We start from the raw sequence: 19,775 nt of genomic DNA, 5'->3' as shown, positions 1-19,775 counted from the left end.
CTAGTGTTTTCTTGGCAGACTCAATACGGGGTGGTTTGCCAGTGCCTTCCCCAGTCATTACCGTTTACCCCCCAGCAAGCTGGGCACTCATTTTACCGACCTCGGAAGGATCGAAGGCTGAGTCAACCTTGAGCCGGCTGCTGGGATCGAACTCCCAGCCTCATGGGAGACAACATTTCTGCTGCCTTACCACTCTGTGCCACAAGACGCTCTACTTTTATAATATACTAAAACGCTACTTAAAAACAAACAAACTCATTTCTATATTTATTTAAAATAAATGTGAGCAAAGAGTGTTCAAGCAACTCTCCTCCTTTTAATGGTGCACAGGTTTGAGGCAGATGTGGCTTTTTCAAGTATTCTCCAGGGGAGATGTTTCTATTCACATGTGAAATGGAGAAATAATGGGAAATTGCAGCAGCCACATCTAGGAGAAGAAAAATTCTGTCAGGATAGAATCTTAGAAAAAGTCCATGGTTCCTCTTTTTAGATATGGAATACTGGTGAACATAAGAGCCCTGTTCAATTAGACCAATGGTCCATCTAGTCCAGCATCTTATCTCACACAGTGGCCATCCAATTCTTCTGGAGGGCCAACAACAGGGCATAGAGGCCAAGGTCCTCCCCTTAAGTGGCCTCCTGGTTCTAGGATTCAGCAGTTTAGTGTCTCTGAATGAGGAGGTTCACCAGTCGCCATGGTTAGTAGTAACTGATAGATTTGTGAAGGATCAGTGTATCTAATCTCCCTTTAAAGCTGTTCATTAATGTGGCTATTTCTATAATCTCTGGTAGTAAATCTTACATTTTAATCACTCTTTAAACCACTTTTATGAATAATTTCTTATTAAGATGAGCTGGCTGTAGAAAAATGTACTAACTTGCAGATTCTAATTTATCTTTGAGACGGATGGAAGCAGGGATTAATTTATTTACATTAATTCACACACATTAACATGATTTGCTCTTTGTATGGGGTATACATTAAAACCATAATATCATATGCACTATATATTTGTTTCTATTTCAAATTACAGTTTAAGATTGCTATTAAGGGTTGACTGTCTGTCCAAGTAAGATACTTCTGTGCAGTGACTGGACTTTGGCATCAACATGTATATGGAGCATATATCTGTCACTTATACAACAAGCACACAAATTATTACTACTACTACTACTACTACTACTACGACACCCTCCCCGAAGGCTCAGGGCAGTCTACATGAAACGGGAACAATACAATTAACTCAGTTTATAGTTATGTAACAACAACAAGATAATGATAGTAATAAACATGTAGAACAGCAGAATACTAGAAACGTTTATTAACTCATACTGAGGCCCAGTGGTTTGGGCAGATCTGTAATGATTGTTGTAGGGAGGCTTGGGGGGGGGGGCAGTGGGAAGCAATGGTTCGGATCAACCTCAACCAAATGCCTGGTGGAAGAGCTCCTTTTTGCAGGCCCTGCAGAACTGAACTGTTCCAAGTTCTGTCAGAGGTCATACTCCTCTTTCTTTCTTCTCCTAGAATTGCAGCTCCAATAACAGATGGGGAAGGAAGGGCGATTCGCCCCTTTTCTCCTCACTCCTACCTGTGTGCCTTTTTGTGCACACATTTCCTGCAAGTTCAGGAATCACTTTCCTGGTTTATTTATGTGTTTAAAACACTTGAGGGAGGGTATGTATGGAAAATCCAACCTTCCTATCTGAATGAAATGAAAGCAATGCATAATCAATTCCTTTCAAATATTGAGACTCTACTCGGCATACAAACATTTCAGACAAACTACTCTTCAGTTAGACTGGGAGGGGGGTGGGAGATGCAACTGAGAATCCACTGCATGTTAGAAGTACATCACAATTAATCAGGGGGCCTGGCTTTGACAGGGAGGTGGAAGCAATTTCTCACTTTTCATTCATTCATTCTTGCAGCCCATAAATCCAGTCACTGGCCCAGATGGCAAGTTTTTTTCATTGCCCGACTATACCTGGGTCTGTACCTCCTGTTCCAAGCTGCATACAGGCATTATCGTTTTCCTGTAAGGCCTTTTTAAAGTAGAAAATTCCTAAGTTGTGTTTCCCCATGGCAAAATGGATGCAACCAAGATTATTCCAGAACATGCACCGTAAACATTCACCTAAAAAGAGTTAAAAGGAAAAAAGGTTTTGGGATAGGGTTTATCACTGATAGGTATTTGACTAGCCATTTCCAGAGTGTGCAATAGGTAAGCATTATCACAAACTTGTCATCCATAACTCTGAAATTAGATAGCTAACTTTCATCACTCATTTTAATATGACTAATTAGTACTTGATTGTTAGTCTCAGGAGTTATTTCCGTGTTTGCTATTTCTTCCTTTTGCTTTATCAGATATATCAAAAGACTTCTGAAAAATCATGAATACAGATATGGAGAGAGAGAGAGAGAGAGAGAGAATCTGGAGCAACAAAGAAAGGAATCCAACGGTATCTAGAGTGCATATTGTCATCTACCAGAGTCATCTAATCTTTAGTTACCAAGCTTTAGTGTGGAATAATCCTCCTTCTTTCAGATTTCTCTTTCAAAACACTAAGTCAAGAACTTGTGGGCAAAATTTGGAGCTTTGAGAAAAAGCAGGTACCATCATGAACTAACTGCTATGGGAGTTGGGATCAATCATAAAACAGCTCCAACTGGGGAACCATTACAAATTGCTAAGAAGCTCTAAGCTGAGCATCACCCTATGAAGGATGAACACTATTTCACTCACAAAGTGTCTTCCTTAAGTTCTTTAACTAAATTAGTGATAAATGTTTGCAGATTATATCCTGCATCGTGCTTTTAAAAAGCACAGTATTTTGCCTCCTTTAAACACATTAATCTAAAGTCTTCCTAGGTGCATCATGCATTTGCAATGTGATGACAGATGGTTTTTGTAAGAAAAAAAATTATTACATGACACCGTCTGCCCAGCATTGTATAAACTAAATGCAAGTTAATCCTGTTACATGCTGTGAAAAAGATTAACTAGCTTCAGTTGTAGGGAGTGCATTACCAATATAAATTGTGTATGTAAGAAGATCATTAACTATAGAGGCAGAACAGCAGCTGCCAGTCAAACTAAAAAACAGGACTTGGTATTTTAACTAAACCTTCCCAGGACAGAAACACAGAAAATATGAAAATTCAGTGAAACAAGACACCATCCCTTCTCAATAAGTAATTGGAGCCAATCCCTAACACAATTAAATTCACTGAGAACTTTTATGTTGGCAAGGTTATGTGTTCTATCTTCAGCATTACTAACTGGGAGATATAATATTCCTTATTTGGACAGAATCAATCCCTGTGGGCAAACTGTATGGAATCTAGTGGGTAGCCATGTTGGTCTGAAGTATTGAATCTGTATTACATGCTTTATTGCATTGCCTGCTTTATGAGGACATTCAGGTAAAATTTTTATCTTCATTTTTAACAGAAAAACTAGATCTTCTGACCAGATTAAAGTATTGTTTTTAATGAATAGTCAGAATCCTAGCTTGATTGAGAAGGCAGCAATATGTTTACAATTTGCCATAAGGTTGTGAGAGCTGAAACTGCAAACGTAATATTTGTCCACCTTGAATCTCCATAAACTGCATATAATATTTGTACTAAATGTACTGTTATAATATGTCAATAAATGGGATGTTGTAAAATTAAATTCTCTGTAGTTAGCCAAAATTTAACATTTGTACAACATGTAAAAATATAAGCTGTTCTCATCAGAAAGCAGTGCTACAAGGGGGCACATTTCAGAACAGGCTTTCAATAGTCTTAAATTTACTAGTACAATGCATAGAGATCTTGGTTTTCAAACAGTATTCAGAATTAAGAAGAAAATGGAAAGAAACTTGCAACTATAAAGAGGATTGGGTGTAATGGTTTTAAAACGTAATTTAGTCATATATGATACGATATGATAACATTTATTGTATATAGCCAAAGGCCATTACAAAGTACAATTAAAACAATATGATACAAATACAAATAAAATAATTATTTCTCCAATATTGCGTACATAAAATTGTAAACATGGGCTACTGAGTTACAATAAGAGGGGGGAAATAGTGTATCAAGGTGGAGACTCCTGTAAAAATGCTTTGGCTCAGATTTTCCTGGCAGCCAGAGTGAAAAGTGCCACCCTATATGAAATATAGGGGTTGGCATCTGATAACAGATAGGTGACTTTGTCAAAATCAGAAATAGGGTATGAGTTTGATAATAACTTGGCACGGAATTTGCCCCTGGGTTCACAGAGTACAGGGGACAAGCCAAAACATAGTGGGGCAGGTCCTCTACGGATGGATTTCCACATATACATAGGTGTTGGGTTGTGGGTATTTGGAGATATTGCCCAGAGAGCATGGCTGGTGGCATCACTTCAAACCGCAAAGATCTTAGGGCCATTCTAAGATTGCGTGTTGTTATGTTTACTAAATATGATGCTCTAGAGTGGTCTTTAAAAAAAATTAGTCATATAGGTTTTGAATTGTTACCCACCTTGCACAGGCAGAAAGGCGAGACACAGATTTTGTACATAAAACATTTCATACTGATGCAAGGAAAATAAAAACATTGCACGGAGTTCTGTTTGTAAGCATGAAATTTATTTTACCTGTCTTCATAAATCCTGGATGTTCAGCAATGTTTGAGCTGTTCAACAGCTTTACTGCCTTCCGATAATTGCCTCGTAAATACTCGAAGTTGCTTTTCAGAAACAGAGAAGGGGCAGACTGGGAAGGGAACAAAATCCAATCACTGATATTTTGAAGGAAGGAGCTGGAAGCATAGTTTATTGCTTCAGTTACTAAATGGGAGACGCAGGGGACTGCCTATGACATGACACCACATCTGTCAACCAGAAAGCCACCAGAGAGTACATTCCATCTTGGAAGGAGTTTTCACTGTAGTCCGAAGGACAACTGATACAAACAGAGGGTGATAAAATGAACAGACTAGCTACGCAGGCATCAAAGGAGAAAAACTCTACCAAGGCAGCAAGAATTCAAAAACACACAAAAGCAGCTGGAAAATAATACAGAATGTGGACCAGGAGCAGTACCCAGGGTCCTAAAGGATGCAAGCTCATAAGGGACTTTGCAAAACTGCTCATATAGCACTATCAGACCTCTATGGAGTACTAAGACTAATTTTAAGTGTGACATTTTGGTGGCAAAACAATCTATTGATTGAAATTGATGATGATTTTCTCCTAAGCCTGCTATCACATGCCAACATTCTGTTTCCTGGAAAGAGTCAGTAGTTAGAAGCCCCTACCTTCCATCTCTCACCTGGATCGAGTGCCAACTGAAAGCTGTCTTCCTCTTACATACCTGCTGTCAATAATGGTTCCAGCAGGTGAGCACCCTTCCCTTTATATGTGTACAGTGAAACCTCATGGAAAACCCCTTCTACTTTTCAACTGATTTCAACAGATTTTAATCTCTGTAAGCAGTTTCAAAAGCTTTTTCTTTTTGAGGGGGTGGGTGAAAAGGTTTAAGTTATAACAAATCAGTCAAGCTACCATGAAGCAGGTTAAGTTATAACAAATCAGTCAAGCTACCTGGAAGCATCAAGAACAATAGCAGGCTAAATGAGTAAGAAGAGCAGCACAACAATCCAGAGTGACGGACATAAAGCAATGGCCCATTTTGAACAGATAGCCCTGCCTAAATTAATTATAGCCTCAACGCAAAGCTCTGTCTTTTTAAATGCTATAATGGATCAGTTATAGGTTTGCATTGCTCAATAATTCCCTTTTCCAATGTTGACCGTTTAGGGTACTTACATTACCAGCAGTATTCATAACTGACTTGATCTCTCTCTTGCATGCTTTCAGAGATTTCATCTGAATATAGGCTCGTACCTTGTACTGTTGAAAATGGAAAAGCAGTCTTAATCATACTGTATTAAAGGCATCCTTGCTACTTTTAAATCATGTTGCTTTGGATACCATACTTGGAAAATAATATATTGAAATTTTGCTTAATTGGCGAGGTTTAATTCAACAGTGTTTCAGCTCTTCTGAACCAGTCATTTAACAACTGTTCAAAACCTTTAAATGAAAGACTCCAAGAAACATATTATAAGCAATGTCAGTAATTAAAATCATACTGTGTGTGTGCAAGGGGGGAGGGCACATGTGTACAAAAATGCTGTCAAGTTGAAGTGACTTACAGTGTCCCTGTAGAGCAGGGGTAGTCAAACTGCGGCCCTCCAGATGTCCATGGACTACAATTCCATGTAGTCCATGGGCATCTGGAGGGTCGCAGTTTGACTATCCCTGCTGTAGAGTTTTCAAAGCAAGTGACATTCAGACTAGGGTTGGGCGCTTCAGCATCCGATACGGCCATTCGCGCCCGAAGCAGCCAGCACCGCAACACTGGCTGCTTCGGGCGTGAACGGCCACTTCGGACATCGAAGTGCCCAACCCTAATTCAGAGGTTGTTCACCATTGCCGCCTTCTTCATGGCAACTTGGGAATTTCTTGGTGGTTTCCCATCCAAATACTAACTAGGGCTGATCCTGCTTCGTTCCTGAGATCTGATTAGACCAGGCTAGTCTGGGCCATCCAGGTCACTGCTAAAATGTCACTTGCACTTTCTAAAAGGCCTCACTGGAAGAGGCTGTTCAGGGCAACTGGCTGGTCACTGTCTGTAACAGGATGCTGGACTATGTGACTATATGAACTCCAGGTCTGATCCTACAGGGCCCTTCTTAAGATCATGTGAGTACCCACTTCAAGCATTGTGACATAATCATTTCTTACTAGTTTCTTACCAATCTGAGGAGTCTAAAGAAGTACAAAGGATGACATTTACAAAGTGTACAAGTAAAATACTCAAGTTAAACATGCAAGCTGACAGCATTTCATCCATGTTGTAACTTTTATATATAGTATGATGATGAGAAGCCCTGAGGCAAATGGGACCATACACAGAGATGGGTGAATAGAAGCTGCAATAACAGCGGCTAGGAAAAGTATGGCCAGGCATCAGTGGCAACTGAAAGGTCAACCTAGTCCAAACGCACTAAATCTACAGCAAGAATTGTGAAGATAAATGATTCATGTTTGTGAACTGGTCTCAGGGCAATTAAAAAAATGCAAAATAGCAAGCAGCATCTTTCAAAATTACACCCATGTTTAAGTAGAACATATTTAGGAGTGAAACAGCCCAGATCGGGTCCTACCTGATGTATTTTAGATTTAGCAGCCTCTGTTAGGGTTCCACTTTCAGCTTTGTGATTGGAAGCTTCTTTACCAGTGTTATTACCTGTCTGATCACAAATTGAAAGGTGAAACAACTGTCAGTTTGCAAAGCCAACTAATTCATATTACAGAAGAATACCCCATAACTCTTGAAAGTGTAACCTTTATAGTGTTACTGAAGTGTTACTGAAGAAAATGAATAAATTTCCCATGTCACTTACAGCTTCTTGGTTAATATTCCAAAGCCAAATTATTCATTTATGCCCCAGATGACTCAAGGTGGTTTACAGAACGAAGACGCACCATGTACAAGAATAAAACCACCCAACAAAATGAAGATGACATCAATTCCATCATAATTTCAACCAGGAGTCTAACATTAAGCATTACAAGGACTTTTAAATTATGACTTATATACTGCCTTCTGCCAGACCCACCTCGTTTTTCCCATTTTTGTTATTGCCTCCTTGTGAAATCATTTTTTCCAGTACAGCAAGCAGATGCAAGGCTTTCTCAGCTTGCCAAGTCAGCAGGTACAAGTCAACAAGCAGGAAACACACTGCCTGAGCAAACTTTTCTTCTACACACAAAAAAAGACATGAATACACAATAAAACCATTCCAAAAGGGTTATAGAATTCTACCACAAAGCAAACTTTTGACAAACCCAAAACAGCAATTACAGATTATGAAAAGTACTCAGTCCAATGAAATACCACTTGTACAACTGCTTAAAATTATACATTAAATCCTGCACATTTCTGATCTCTTTATGGATACAGGAGTGTGTAAATGCAAAGCGGTTGCTTACTCATTTGCATATTTGCTTCTGTGATTGAGCCATTTTATTTACATCTTTACAGCTAAGCAGATGGTTCTATATCTGTTATTATACAGCTTCTCATTTAGGAACTGGCCAAGCCTGCAAGCTGCTGGATTTTACCATTAGAACATTAAAACAGCTAAAGTTTAACAGCTAAATTAAGATATATTAAGTGCTTCTTGTGGCATTAATACATTTAACAAATCTAATTACGATCAGCAGGAATAACTGAATCACTATGTTGCTTGCCAGCTATTAAAGTTAAATTAAAGTATTCAGTCTGCTCAGTCATTGAGGAAAAAAACCTCATACCAGGAACCTCTCTCTTTCTGCCAACGTACCAAAAGGCTCTATGAACTGGTAAAGTTTCTCTCCAACAATTATAGCTTCAGTGTATTGCCGAAGATGATACAAAATAACAGCCTGGTTGTAGTAGAGCATGCTATTTTCAACATCATCTAAGCCATCCATTTCCTCAACGGCTGAGTGAACCTGCAAGTACAACACAGCTCCATTGGATCCAATCTGCTAGCGTTGATAACAACTGAAAACAACTCTTGGCTAGTGATCTAAACTGGCATACATAAATATTCATTACTAAGGTCTGATAAAGGATTTCATAATGTACCAATACACAAAGACAATTTACTAGACAAAGGATTCATATTAATATAAAGTTAAACACATAAAAATAACATCTTTAGATTTAAAGAGATCATCCCAATGCGCAACTAGTTTGCTGATGTCCCTTCTTGGGAAGTGAGACATGATACACAACAGCCTCCTATACACACATACAGAGGTGACAAGTGTCCTGCCAGTAAGTCAAGTGACAAGCTTTGCTGCCCCTGGATCACCAACAAATGAAGTGGAAGCATCACTTAGGGACCACCAATTGTGACTTCCTACACATCTCTTAGGTCACAAAATAATTCAGTAATACATTTCATAACATGGCAAGATGTCTGAGCACAAACAACTACTCCTGTAAAGGTGCTCTTCTCTTATTTCAAGTGGGCTAATTCTCCATTTGTCACATGTAGAGACTTTTAATAAAATGAATAAACAAGACTCTACAGAAATGATAAAATGTTACTAACACAAAGTGTGACTGGAAGTGTGCACAGGTCTGCATCCTTCAATAATTTCATATTCCTATCACATTTAATTTTATCAAGCCCATCTATGAGGCAAAACAGAATGAAGAATAAGTCACATGCAACAGAAAGTCATTGTTTTTGTTTCTGCAGGGCATATAGAGCTGTCTCAACTCACTTAGCCACCCCTGAATTGGTGGCATATACTCACCATTGTTGCCCAGCTCCCATGATGGCCCAACCTTGGGGCCAAGAAAGAGGTGTGAGAGGGACCTTGCTCATGTACCACCGCTCACCTTCAAGGCAAACTGCAGAGGACCTCTCCAGCCAATCCAGCATGGGCAAGAATATAAGCAGAGGAACACACTCCTTCCTCAGTTATGCTGCTGGGCCTCAGAAAATCTTTGCAGCCCACTGGAGGTGGACAGCAGCAGTAAAGGAAGAGCCTAGCATTACCTCCCCATTTGTGCCATTCCAGCTCCAAGGGGCTACGGAGAGTCTCTCACATAGCACCCCAAGTGGCTGCTTTGATAAACAGACGACTGAGAATTAAGCCATCTTCCCCACTACCATCTACCACCCCCACAGAGACTCACAGCTTGCTTACAAAGATTTTTGCATAAAAAATTCAAAGAATAACAGACGTCCCTATAAAGTCTAGCTGACCAACAACATTTTTGTTCGTTTTGGAAAAACTGTTACCTCTGAGAAGTCTCTCTATAGAATAGGACCTGTTGTGCCATTGCACGGTTGCATTGTTGTACTGTTATATTATTGTTATACTGTTTACTATACTGTTATACAGTTACAACCACTGTTATTATTGTATGATTATTAATGAAGACTGTTTCATGTATTGTTTATAAGTTTAATGTAAACCACCCTGAGCCTCCAGGGAGGGCGGTATAGAAATACAATACAATACAATACATAAATAAAAGAGTGCATCTGAAGAAAGAAAAATACCAACACAAGGCAAAGTTTTATAATATACCTGGTTTTTCAGCTGGTTTAGTGTCTGTTTCAAGTTATCTGTTGTTGTCTGATTACTTTTACAGAACTCTGCAACTGCCATGTTCAAAACTATTTTGTAATCATCTTTGTTTATTTCTTGCAGGCAGCTAAGGTGCTGCAGGCATGCCTCATAATTTCCAGCCTGTAAATAACACAATCAAAAACATAAGATTTGAGACAAAATACTTTATTAAACCTAGAATTTCAAAACACTTGCAACTAATTTGGGCAAAGTGGATTTGCTCATATTTTCCCCCCTTCCTAAAATGGTAAGCAAGTTCTTCTAAGCAGTCAGCCTGAACGATATTGAAGTTACAAAAAAGAACTGCTATCTTAGAAAGCTCAATAGATCTGAACTTCTCATGTTAGATTTCACGAGTGGTGGTGGCGGTGACTTCTGTACAGATTTGAGAGACATTCATAGTGACATTTTTTTGTCAAAAGCAGTTTTACATTCTTATAGTGAAGTCTCTTTACAGGTTAGTTTAACTGAACTCAAGATGGAAATGTGTATACGAGAATGACTTATATTGGCAAGAATAAGCATTTCTTCAGTTCTCTTACCTGTAATATGGGGACACTATAGTGAACTAACTCACAATACTGCATGAGATGAAATCATTACAAGAAGACATTTTTTGGGCAATCACTAGAGAATTAGCATAGTTTAAAGCTAGAAGCATTATTCCACTTTTATACAGACCGCATACTTCCCTGCCATAAAAGGAAGCTCAATAAGCCTCAGGGGGAAAAATCCATAGTAAGTACACATCAGTAACATAGTAGACAGTAATAAACATTAACATAAGTACAGTAAATGATTATTGGCCCTTTGAACTGTGGCCAGAAATAAGTCAGAAGCAAGCACCAAGTCTCACTTGTTTCATTACTACTCCCAATAGGTTACATTCTCCATTGACTGTGTCTCACGAGAAGGCTCATGTAATGCCTGCTGCAACAGCAAGTTCTGAGATTATAAAAATTAGTGCAATTGGGTCCTTATCCTCTAGAAAGGGGCACAGTCAGTAAATAAGAGAGCTCATAAACATCACAACTGAGCTTCCATAAGCAAAGACACAAGAGTGCCTCAACAATGAATCTCTTAAGTCAATGATGTCAAGTGCATTGTGAAGTAACTGATCATTCCATTTGCCCTATTTAGGCCACCATATTGTGTTCTTGCAACCTTACCTAAGATGTTTAGTTTAGAGCAGTGGTTCTCAACCTGGGGAATTGGGCCCCCTTTGGGGGTCGAACGACCCTTTCACAGGGGTCGTGGCAGGGCAAGCAGCTTGGCTGTGGGGGGTGCTGCCACTGTTGCTGCTCCTCCTGCAGGTGCCCACGCTCGGCCGCCAGCACTCCAGCAGTGCCTCCAGCACTGCACAGTCTTTGAGAGTGCAGCTCGGCAGGACAAGAGGCAGAACTGAACTGAGAAACCCAGGAAAAAACCAATTTATATACAACCATGAACAATGGATCTTCACGCCATTGGTCGGTTTAATTTCTGTGAAAGAACACTTGCATAATTTTATGGTTGGGAGTCACCACAACATGAGGAACTATATCAAAGGGTCACGGCATTAGGAAGGTTGAGAACCATTGGTTTAGAGGGAGTGCAGAAGTTCTAAATCTTATGGCAAAACATGCCAGCATGGATATAATGGTTCTATTATGCTAATTTTTAAAATAATTATTTACTACCTCAAAAATCACCTTACCATAAAAGCTTGCAGTGCACTATTTGATAGCTCCTTCTCTTGGTCAGTGATCCCAGAAGCAGAACCTGTACCTTCATGTTTCTCTGCTCCCTGATCTACAAGAGGAGTGTTAAAAACAACAGTTATTTCCAACCATGTTTTCAAGCCATTCAAAGAAAAAATGTTGCTCATGTTGCATTCTTCTTAACCATCCATGTCAAATACAGCAATTCTATGGTTTGGGAGTTTCTTTTTTATGGCATTACAGACTACAACAACAACAACAAGCCTTTAATAGCATATAACATTACAGACTAAAGGCAGAATGAATAATTCAGGAAGCAATTTAAGTGAGAAGGGGGAGATTTACTTCATACAGTAGGGAGCACATGAGACAATTAGGTCTCACTCTAAATCATACTGTGTACCAATACCTAATGGGCACAGAATGATTCTGCTTTAGTTGCTACATGCACATGATTAAAACAGCAGCAGCCTGGTTAAAGGTACACAAGTTCAACATTTAGTGCCACCAGCGTCAGAACCGAATGCCACACTTACAAATAAGCTTTTAAACATTTAAATAGACGGCAGGGGAGAAGAGAAGCCAAAAAGTCTGCCCTCTTGACTATCACCTTTCATTCAAAAGATTTCCACCCCGCCTTCCCACTAGCTGAGCTTCAAGGTAACTCCTTAAAAATAAATAAAAGTACGAACACCACCAGCACCAGTTGCAAACGTCTAGATTCCCGCTCAAAAATGCCCTGAGAATCCCCAGGCAATCCTTTGCTGGGACGCGCGCCGTCTTTTCCAAAGCCACGCGGAGGAACAAGCGCTTCCGTCCAATGGGAGGGAAAAGAAATTGAAAGGCGCTTAACACGCGTATCGTTCCGCCGCTACCTCAAAGAATCCCCCTCCCCACTCCTCTCGTCCCGCGGGGAGAGAGAAGACAGGGAGACGGAGAAGCCTGTGGGGGGCTCACCGCCTCCTTTGTCGGCTGCCATTTGCGCCACGGGACCCGGCGGAAGCGCGCACGCGGAATAAGGATGCCCTCCAGGGAGCCCGGCGCCCGGCCTCCGTCGCCTCAACAACGGCCCTGCCTCAGAAACGCCGCAGCGGGTCTTGCGGGGAGCGGCTAATTTTCACCCCACGGCTTCTGACAGCGACCACGTTTGCTTCCGGGTTCAAAAGGAAGGGAAACCTCTGTCTTTCTCTCCCCGGAAGGCCTTCCCCTTTCGCGTCACGCTAGGCCGAGTAGTGGGCGGAGCGAGGCTCGTTTATCAAAGCTGAGGGGCGGAGCCACGGCGGGAGAAGAAGATGCCGAGGCGCCTGACGGATGACGCTAGGGTGGCTCTCCTGATGTCCATGGACTACAATTCCCATGTTCCTCTGCTCCCAGGGGGAAATATATATAGAGAGATGAATTGTGCTTTCTTTGATGGGATCTGGGGAGAAATGTTCAGGGGATCCCAAGGGAAGTCTTGGAAAATATCTGATTGCTTAACTTGCAAAAGTATTTGCTGGTATTCTGAAGGTGGCTGATAAGATATTCTATAGTGGGTCAGGGATTAATGAAAAGAATGTGAATGTTTCTCAGTGGCTGCGGGGGGTCCTCTTAACAGGCAATGGTCTCAGGTGGCAGCTGGAATTTTGAAGACCGGGAGAGGTGTGACTTTCCTGGTTGAAGCATCTGTGAGGTACCATGGGAATTTGTCTCCGTTTGTGTTCTTTTTTTCATACTGGTATATAGAATACAGCAGCACCATAACTGCACTCCTAAGCAAAGTTCCACCCATCTGAGTCCATTAACTCTGCTTAAGCCTTAAGCGGAGCTAATGGACTCAGATGGGTAGAACTTTGTTTAGGAGTGCCTTAAGGCTGTACTGTTAGTCTCCAGAACCAGTTTAAAAACATGGCAGTGCTTTCTCTGGAAAGTATTATCTTCCCCCTGGAAAGGTAAGGACAAGTACCAATATCTTATTAAACAAGATCTTGCCACTAGGTGGTGGTATGTGGCAATTTAGTATCTAATGTAACAAAACATTTTCCATTTATTTGTTTATTAGATTTTTATACTGCTTTCCCATAGGGCTCAGGGTGGTTTACATAAAATGTTTCAGGGAGCTCATTCTACCAGATGGGGGCCAGGACAGAGAAGGCTCTGGCCCTTGTTGAGGTTCTTCTCAAATAGATGCCTGATTAATGAAATGGATCTAAATGTAAGCCTTACTTGCAGCCAATGAAATAAATGTATCTAACTCTGCAACCTAAAAAAAAACTTTAACTTTTTAAGTCTTTCAAATCTGAAGCTGGGGTAGGCTGTTTATTTTCCCCCCTTAAAAAAAATACTATTCACAATATAGGCTGAGATTTTTTAAAATAACAGTCATGCCACTTGGCGTGATAGCATTGGAAACATATAAAAGTTGCCATTCTGAAAGATAGGAGAAGCCTTGTTTCCTGATTTATTTTACCCTAAGGGCAAAACACAACCTCTGTATAATTAAGTGTTTGACATATTTTTAATAACAAGTCCAAACATCATATAGATGTTGAGAAAGCAATAAAACTTTTACTTCTTTGATGACTTCCTTAGTCTGCCTGTTGTGTTAGGTTAGGGTTTCTACCAGGCCCAGACTGGCCATTTAATTTACAGGGAAAGTTCCTAAAAACTTGGGAGCAGAACCTGAGGAGGGCATAATCTGGGGAAGAGAGAGAGTATAGCAGGTATATGACTCCACAGAGTCCAACTCTCCAAAGCTGCATCCTAAACAAAATTAATCCAAAATTAAGTGGAGGAAATAATCCGTGGCTTTGCTGCTGAGGAAATCTCTCTGAAACAAGGATTGACTGGAACCTTGTTCCAGCATCAGGTTTCAGCATTGCTTAAAGGAGACATCCTTGTCCATGGATTATTTCCTTTGCTATTTTCTCCAGAGGAACTGTAGTCTGGAGATCAGCTGTAATTCTGAGAAAAGATCAGGCCCCACCTGGGGGATGGCAACCCTAATGGGCAGCTAGGAACAAGCCCAGCCAAGTCCCATTCACATCACAAGACTCCTTAGCGTGGACCATCTGACAGCATCAAGGATCAGTGTGAAGTTAGCAGTTGCTGCCTCATGTACCACCACAGGAGGACACAGTGGCTGAACCAACACACCCTGTCTGAGCTGAGTGGCTTTCAGAGAGTTGATTTGCACCGCCACAAGAGCCTTCAGCTTGTCTTACCATAGGGCTGTTGTAACTTCATGTTCTGCCATGGAGTTTATCACGTGCCCCTAGGCAGTTCTTTTTGCTCAAGTGGCCAAGTGGTTACTTGGACTGTTGTGATGAGGAAAGGATGCTAATATACCTCCAGAGCTCAGCTTCCTCCCAGCACCTGGCATTGTGGGAGAAGGTGGTGAGTGTGGCTTGCACCTTTTCTTATCTCCTGGCCTGTACCACCAATGGCTGGCAGCTTCTTGCTTGGGGTGGCAGGATAACATCAGCTGGCCTTGATGAGTCTTTCCTACCAGAGCCCAGTCAAAAAAAGGTGAACATTTGGTTTGTTGTGTATATGGCAATTAAATCGGTCCCCTGTGAATTATGCTATTATTTAAATTTGCCCAGAATTCAGTGTAGACAATCACTTTTTTATTATTATTATTATTTTGGGCAACACTGGGCAAATGCAACCCATGAGCCTACTAATATGTCAAACAATAATTCTTTATTTGCTCTAGTGATGGGAAACAATACTATGTGCTTAATTCTCCTCTAGGTTTGCCAGTCTCATGGGGCTTGGAGCTCTGCTAGAATTACAACTGATTTTCAGACGAAAGGGATTAGTTGCCATGGAGAAAATGAAGCTGCAGGGATAGCCCAACTATGGTTCTCCCTACACTCATACTAAATTGTAGTCCATGGACATCTGGAGAGCTACAGTACGGCCGCCCCTGCTCTATGGTCTCAGACCTCTGTGGAGCTCCTTCCCCTGGCCAGGCTTCACCTCCAAATCTACAGACACTTCCCAACCCAGAGTTAGCAACCCTATTCTCCCCATTAAAATCAATATAACATCAAAACTCTTGGCTAGGTTGTGCCTGATATGCCCATGTTAGTATAAATATTTTAGAACCTCTCAGTTACTTCTCCACTTGTTTGGTAGCTGGCCTGGGGTGCCAAAAGCCCTGGGACAAGCTCTGTTTACAGCTTCTTTCCATTTAATAACCAACCCCTTAAACTGGTCTTATAGAGTTAAGGAGCACTTGGTTTTATGCCAAGATTCAACCATAGAATCTCTTCTGAATGTCGTTTCACAATGCCAACCTAAGCAGGGTTCCTTTTCTATATCTTTCAAAGTCAGAGGCCTTAGACTGGCGTCATGCTGCTTAGAACAGCACTGCCCATCATGGAAGGCCACCAAACATGTGTATTTCCCCTTACTTCCAGTAACCATAGCAAATCCAAACACTTCTGAGATGGAAAACAAGATTTTTCAGCACAGGGCATTCAGGCAAACTAAATCCTTCTCATTTTTAAAATATTAATGCCTGAACACCAGGACATAGATATAAGTAGGCTAAATGTGGTTAAAGCATGATAGAAGCTGGGCTTAAATTAACAAGCAATGTAAGTGATAAATAGAGGCCTGCTGTAGCTGATAAGGCAGTCCTCAAACAAAAAGTCCTAAGCACGTTGTTATTCTCCGTTGCAGAAAGCGAGATCTTTGCTCTACCAGATTTACCTGAGTGACTGCGCATTTACATGAATATTACCCTGATCTTTTACTGCCTCCTCGCCTTGACCCTCGGTGCTTGTAAGAGATAATCACAGAAAGGCATTTAACGAGTCCTTTTCCTTGTCTTAAGTCTGTCATCACAATAAAAAAACATGATGGAGAAAAGGAAGACAAAAGCGTCTGGCTTGACAGGTTCCCAGAGCCAGAAATATAGCCCTGCAGAACTGTGCTTGAACCTTCATTTATAACTGAGCTGTTTGGCAGCTTCGGTTGTCTGCTTTTAGGAGGTTGTTTGTACTCTGTGGCCATTGACAGCTTGAATTATGCCTTTTTGAGGGACTGGGATTTTGCCCTCTCATTACGGAAGAAGAGGAGAACTGTATTGAAATGGTAGGTTCAAATGAGTAGCCGTGTTGGTCTGAAGTAGCATAATAAAATCAGAGTCCAGTAGCACCTTTAAGACCAACAAAGATTTATTCAAGGCGTGAGCTTTCGAGTGCAAGCACTCTGTCGGACTAAGAACCGACTGTGACACAGTTTACTAATGTAACTGGATTAACTTTTGCTTATATATTCCTACTGTTATGATGGTCAGTTTTTAGTCCGACAAAGAGTGCTTGCACTCGAAAGCTTACGCCTTGAATAAATCTTTGTTGGTCTTAAAGGTGCTACTGGACTCTGATTTTATTGTATTGAAATGGATGTAAGTGATGATGTAAATGTGTAGGATCCCGGCCTGGCTATAAGAAGAAATGCCTCTGTTTCCCCCCCTTTGTTCAGTTGGTGTCCCGCAATCTCTTGCAAGAGCGTAAAGCACAAAGCTGCTTTCAGACAATATTGCTGTGCTGCCGGCTTGACTTCACAGGCCTTGCTTCAGTTAATTTGCTTTGTGAGGTGGTCAGATGTTTATGTCTTCCTTCCCCTCCTTTCTGTAATACACTGGAAGTAACAAATGTGGAATTTTGCCTTCTATTATATCCCATATACAGGCATGTAAATACATGCAATAAGACCCAGCAGAGTTAATTACCGGTTTATAATTGCTTTATATTTATTTAATTTAAATTTTGTACTGAAGACTTAATTTGCCTGACAGCGCGTAAAGCCAAAATATCAGATTAAGCATTTGTAAACACACATTTGCAAGGAATGTGATTGTGGAATATTTATTCATTTGAGGAGATTTCTGTGCCATCTCATCAGCGTCCTGCTCGAGACCACTTAAAACAAGACATTGCCAATATAAAAACAAGCCGTTAAAATAAATCTAGGCGTGTAATCAGCATTAAAGCATCCATCAAATAGACCTCAGATCAGAGCAGACCATTTAAAAAGCTGAAAATTAAGCCCCTAATGAATGAGGCAGAACACAGCCAAATAAGGCTTGGGTGTTAGGTGCGTGCATGTCGAATTCATGCAACTCTGCCCGCAAATCCACCTTCTTCAGTAGTTTGGCCAGATTTTACCTGCTTGGAAAACTGAGAGGAAGAGGAAAGCTGTGTTGGAGAAACTGTGACATTTTATCTGTAAGAAAGCCCCTACCTGCCCCCTTCCTTTAGAAAAAAACAACTTAAACTGTGCAATCATAAGAGTTACTCCCTTCTAAAACCAGTTGATTTCCGAGGGTGTCATACTGCTTTGGCTTACACTGATAATCAGCAGGCCATTGATGAAGGTGCTCCCAGTGAAAACAGCCTTGTGAGAAAAGATAAGGAAGTGAAGGCGGGATGAAGTTTAGAAATACAGGCAGGAGATGGGGGGCACTCTTGAGCAGGGCCAGGAAGGTGCCACAACACAGTGGGAGATCGGGGAGCACAAAGTAATCAAGCAAACCTCAAAAGGGGGCAAGAACTACAGGTCACGAACTAGGGGTTCATGAGACAAGGTAGGAAGAAATAGAACATGGAAGAGAGACACAGTCAGAGAAGGAAAGTAGAGGTAGACGGTCATCCATCCAATCCAGTCAACTACATATAGCCCATCTTTATGACTGTCTTCCATACCTTTCCACAACCTGGTCAACATTTAATCCATATTATTTATTTACATTATATATCCTGCAGTTTTCTTAAGTGAAACATATCAGGCAATTTGCAGACAGTGACTATAAAGGATCACAAAAAAAACAATACCACAATAAAACAATCAATTAACTGATTGTGATGGCCCTTGGCTAACATTCCAATCCTGGAATAGCCAGAAAGCACTTTACCACCAATCTTTAGCACAAAGCTTTCACGCTAGGCTTCTTCAGCTGATCCTATTGAGCTCAACTGGATCGACAGAGAAACTATTAAAATTTATAATGTACATTTTTCATGTAAAAGTGTAGAAATAAAGGCTCTCATTCAGTGACTGCAAACTTCTCTTGGTTTAATTCCACCATGATTAGCTATTAAGCTATGAATACCTGCAAATCCTTTAATGGATTAACTGTATCTGCCTGATAAGCTTTCAGAAGTTGTTAAAAATAACTAGTGGCTGATTCTACTGACACACTTTCAAAATCAGCCTGCTCTGCATTTTTTTTTAATTGTGTGTTTTTTTTAATCTTTTGGACCATTACATGGCATCTCCTTCACATTCTCTGGAACAGGCTAGAAAAACAAACCCAATTCAAACAATTTGCCTTTTAACTTTTCCATCCACCAGGCAGCACAAGAAACGAGTGTGTGACTAAGAAACCTTCCATGTATGTTCCTAATGCAGATACATTTCTGAGTCCACAAACATTTCTGAGTCCACGAACTCTCCACACTGTGATTCTCTCATCTGAGTTATGACATGTGATTAATTAGCTGCAAATACAGCTGGAAATATAATAAATACCTATTTGGTGTCAAGGATAAGCAAAAAAAGGGATCTAATTATGTATACATTTTTAAAATAGAAAACAATACCCAAAGCATTCTGCCTAGTCAAAATTCTGTTTCTTTAGTTTGATTTTTCCCTATAGAATAATTGTCTTCTCTTTCATAGAGAGATGAGTTGAGAAATGTGACCTTTGAGCTCAGAGTTGTAAACTTTCTTGTCCTGTGAAGATTGGTTCCTGCCTTAACAGGGGGAACATAGGGACAGGAATCCCCAAACGGGAGAAAAGAACTGAGTCACTTTCATAGAGGGTATGCTGTTACTCTGGCAGAGAATCCAAAAAGGGGGTGGGGAAGTGAACCACAATCTAGAATTAGCTACAGCA

General features: G+C 40.6%; 1 protein-coding gene across 4 annotated transcripts in view; it reads right to left on the bottom strand.

Annotated features, from left to right (window-relative positions):
• CNOT10 (CCR4-NOT transcription complex subunit 10) overlaps positions 1-13,065 on the bottom strand; it is a 30,025-nt gene extending 16,960 nt beyond the window's left edge. For 2 of the 4 annotated variants that reach the window (XM_077302764.1, XM_077302765.1), the window contains exons 1-9: positions 12,842-13,065; positions 11,881-11,975; positions 10,143-10,304; positions 8,393-8,543; positions 7,667-7,809; positions 7,211-7,297; positions 5,808-5,891; positions 4,635-4,752; positions 1,986-2,135 (exon numbers count right to left, since the gene is read on the bottom strand). In XM_077302764.1, coding sequence (XP_077158879.1) covers positions 1,986-2,135; positions 4,635-4,752; positions 5,808-5,891; positions 7,211-7,297; positions 7,667-7,809; positions 8,393-8,543; positions 10,143-10,304; positions 11,881-11,975; positions 12,842-12,863 — 1,012 coding nt within the window. In that variant the 5' untranslated portion in view covers positions 12,864-13,065. Of the gene's footprint in view, positions 1-1,985; positions 2,136-4,634; positions 4,753-5,807; positions 5,892-7,210; positions 7,298-7,666; positions 7,810-8,392; positions 8,544-10,142; positions 10,305-11,880; positions 11,976-12,494; positions 12,621-12,841 lie in introns of those variants that run through there. The other 2 variants (XM_077302767.1, XM_077302768.1) reach the window with 2 other exon arrangements.
• Positions 13,066-19,775: the final 6,710 nt, after the last annotated feature.

This window comes from Paroedura picta, chromosome 11 (assembly GCF_049243985.1).
Source record: "Paroedura picta isolate Pp20150507F chromosome 11, Ppicta_v3.0, whole genome shotgun sequence".
Lineage (NCBI taxonomy): Eukaryota > Metazoa > Chordata > Lepidosauria > Squamata > Gekkonidae > Paroedura > Paroedura picta.
This window is presented reverse-complemented; position numbering and strand designations above follow the sequence as displayed.